Source organism: Microtus ochrogaster, chromosome 10 (genome assembly GCF_000317375.1).
Source record: "Microtus ochrogaster isolate Prairie Vole_2 chromosome 10, MicOch1.0, whole genome shotgun sequence".
Taxonomy (NCBI): domain Eukaryota; kingdom Metazoa; phylum Chordata; class Mammalia; order Rodentia; family Cricetidae; genus Microtus; species Microtus ochrogaster.
Window position 1 is genome coordinate 35,127,209 of NC_022016.1, and position 3,783 is coordinate 35,130,991.

Genomic DNA, 3,783 nt, shown 5'->3' on the forward strand with positions numbered 1-3,783 from the left:
AATTGAAAAGCTGGGAGAGGGATGATAGATCATTGACAAGCAGAAATCTGTCATGGGCCTTGAATCTCAGAAGGACACCAAACTCTAGCCCAGCCCTCCAAAAACCTCAGAGAACTCATGCCCTAGACAAGCCTCCAGACACAGGACCGAGAACGACGCACTTATATGGAGAGAGTAATCATTTATTGGAGTAGCTTTAGGTGGAGGCTCTCTATACACAAAAGTTTGGACATAAACCTGTCTTAGGTCTCCTTTGCAGGATCGGTGATGTGCCAACCTTCTTAGTTCTTGGAGGTCTCTGGGATTTGCAGGAAATGAGGGATAAGATGACATCTTGTGGAACAGAATGAAGGAAGGTCGGTGTCAATCATGAGGTGACATAGTTGGACACCTCAATGAGATTTCTGTCAGGATCGCGGAAGTAGATGGACATAATCGGCCCTTTTGCTCCTGTTCTGGGGACTGGGCCCTCCTCAATGGGGATATCAAAAGCCTGAATAGAGTGTGCAGAAAAGACCAAAGTCATGTGTCACAGATACGTGAGACCGAAACTTAAGGAATTCCTTAAGAATCCCGTCTTCTTCCTTCCCTGCCCCAGCGCTCTAGGGGTTGAACTTACACACGCTACAACCATAGCCAGAGTTTAATTCCTAATAGTGTCCAGAATGCCTGGTTTCTGACCCCATCTACTGGCATTTTCCCTCCCTCATTCTACTCAAGATATATGGCCTTGGGCAGACTATGTAATTGCCTTAAACCTCAATTTCCTCAATTCATAAATTGGGGGTGACAGTAGTATCAGTAAGCAAAAATTTAAGTAGTACCTGAATGAAAGTCTGTATTCATTGGGTTTTTTTTTTTTCTAAACAGCGCTGGAAATTGAACCCACAGCTTCCTGTGGGACCAGCAAGCATTCTACCACCAAGCTATGTTCCCAGACTGGTTACTGTTGGTTTTAATTGCTTTCTCTTTATGACAAGATAAAATGTTTGTTTGGTTGGTTTGGTTTGGTTTTTCGAGACAGGGTTTCTCTGTGTTACAGCCCTGGCTGTCCTGGAAGTTGCTCTGTAGGCCAGGCTGGCCTCGAACTCACAGAAATCCACCTGCCTCGGCCTCCTAAATGCTGGGATTAAAGGTGTGTGCCACCATGACCTGGCTCTGATCAAATTTTAATGTAGCTTTTCTTACTTAAACATTAACATGACAAAAGACTGAGTATGTCAGAACATTATTTACACATATTCTTCTTTAAATTTTATATAATTTACTATATTAAAAGTCTTGCAAGCCAGGAAGTGCTGGTGCACGCCTTTAATCCTTGGGAGGCAGAGGCAGGCGGATCTCTGTGAATTCGAGGCCAGCTTAGTCTACAAGAGCTAGTTCCAGGACAGGCTCCAAAGCTACAGAGAAACCCTGTCTCTGAAAAAAAAAAGTCTTGCAAATAAACAAAACTTCAAACACCAAAATTAACCAGACCCAGTTGTTTTTCTGCTTCTAATTCTATATTGAATTTTGTTTTGTTTTGGGTGGTGGGTAAGTGTATAAACTATATGACCTGTATGTAAAATGTAATATAAAGCTCCACAGTTCTGAATGCTTATTCTAAGTGTATGAATGTTCATTGAGTTGTAGTATCTCCTTCTAATTAATTTTGGTTCCGTAACATTGACATCAATCAAAGGAGCAAGTAGATAACTGCACAGGTAGGACATGGATGCGATGGGATCTCTTGTGTCTGAGGTTTGAGAAAGACCTATGTCTTTGGGTCACAATTCTGTCTTGGCAGTATCTACCTCCATCCTCCCCTCCCAGTCCCTGATTCCCCCCATCCCAAATCCCCTCCTGTTCCTCTTTTTGTTAAGGCTGGACTTGGTTTATGCGAATGGCATTGCACTCACCTTGAGGCGTCGGATCACCTCCTCCAAAGGTGCTTCTGTGATCAGACAAAGATCCAGGGAGCCCGGAATCGGGTGAGCTGCTTTGGGCTCAAATTCCTTTCCCACCTCATGTAAGTTAAATTTTTGATCTCCAAAACACAATGCCTTCCGGTCTCCCTGTTTAGGAGCGAGAAAACAGTGTAGAACTGAGCTGCCAAGATGAGTTTGAACTTACTGCAAAAAATAAGGAGAAAGGGCTGCTACACAATGACCCTTGATCCATCTAGCATACTGCAAATTAGTGTCTGTGCATGCCTGTGTGCACACGCAGAGGCCAAAAGAAGGTTCTGATTCCTCAGGGCTGGAGTTCAAGGTATTTGTGAAATGCCTGGCTTGTTATTTGAGTCCTAGGACCTGAACCATCCAGTCTTCGTGATTGAGCAGCCAGTGCTTTTAATCTCCAAGCCATCTCTCCAGCCCAACAGTCTTTAAATTTTTCTTAAAAAAAATTTTTTTTTTGGCTAGGTGTGGTGGGACATACCTTTAATCCCAGCACTTTGAAGGCAGAAACTGGCAGATCTCTATGAATTGCGAGCCAGCCTGGTCTACAGAGCAAGTCCCAGGTCATCTAGGACTACACAGAAGTATCAAAGTATACTCGTTGACAGCAGTGCACACTTATTTGTGTGGAGGTGGATGCTGTGTGCTGAAGCCAGAGGGCAACTTTCAGGACCCATTCTCTCCTTCCATGACACTGGTTCCAAGGATCGAACTAGTTCAGGTAGTCAGGCTTGCTGGTGAGTGCCTTACATTTAACCTCCTTACCACACACCACGTTCACCACCATTTTCTTCAGGGACAAAAATCTCCTGTGGTCCAGGCTGGTCTTGAACCCACTATGAATCAAGGGCTGGCTTTAAACTCCTTATCCTCCTTTTTTTTTCTTTTTAGTTTTTCGATACAGGGTTTTTCTGTGTAGCCCTAGCTGTCTTGAAACTCACTGTGTAGACCAGGCTGGCCTCGCAGAGATCCACCAGCCTCTGCCTCCCAAGTACTAGGATTAAAGGCGTGCGCCACCACTGCCTGGCCACTCCTGATCCTCTTGCCCCCAACTCCATGTACTTACATCACCATTATGGCCAGCTTTTCTTTTTATGTTCTTAAGGTTTATTTATTTGTTGAATGTGTGCATGTGTCTGAGTGTATGTGTGTACACATGTGTGCAGCACTCACAAAGGCCTGAAGATGTCAAGTACCTCTTGGAACTGGAGTGACAGGCAGGCGTGTTTTCCCAGTATGAGAGCTGTAGTTGGAATCTGGGTCCACTAGAGGAATAGCAAGCTCTCTTAACTGCTATACCAGAACTCCCAACTTCTTTTTCTTATTCTTTTCTTTTCCTGAGACAGCATCTTAGTATGCAGCCTGGCCTCACACTCTCAAAACTCATTATTTTCCTGCCTTATGCTCCTGATGCTGGTCTTGCAAGTGTGCCTTACTGTGTTTGTTTCAGGCATCTGCTCTTAGTGAGTGCTCCATGGGTGGGCAGCCTTGTGTGTTTCTTGTTAGAATGTCCATTTCGCCAAGTGTTTAAAATCCACGCATGGGTTGGGCAGTGGTGGCCTTTAATCCCAGCACTCGGGGAGGCAGAGACAGGCGGATCTCTGTGAGTTCAAGGCCAGCTAGGTCTACGGAGTGAGTTCCAGGACAGCCAGGGTTACAGATAAACTGTGTCTTGGGAAAAAAAAATCCATGGCAGAGATAGCACTTTGTCTACCCAGGGTTTCTTCCTCCTTCTTCCTCCTTCCTTCCCTCTCTCTCTTCCTCCCTCTCTCTCTTCCTTCCTTCCTCCCTCCCTCTCCCTCCCCCTCCACACACTCTCTCTCTCTCTCTCTCTCTCTCTCTCTCT

The 3,783-nt window shown here is 45.1% G+C and overlaps 1 protein-coding gene across 1 annotated transcript in view; it reads right to left on the minus strand.

Moving 5' to 3' along the window:
* Positions 1 to 367: 367 nt before the first annotated feature.
* The window catches only part of Glod5 (glyoxalase domain containing 5), a 14,524-nt gene continuing 11,108 nt past the window's right edge, over positions 368 to 3,783 (minus strand). The window contains exons 3-4 of the mRNA XM_005352808.1: positions 1,899 to 2,054; positions 368 to 493 (exon numbers count right to left, since the gene is read on the minus strand). Of these exons, the coding sequence (XP_005352865.1) occupies positions 368 to 493; positions 1,899 to 2,054 (282 nt within the window). The remainder of the gene's footprint in view (positions 494 to 1,898; positions 2,055 to 3,783) is intronic.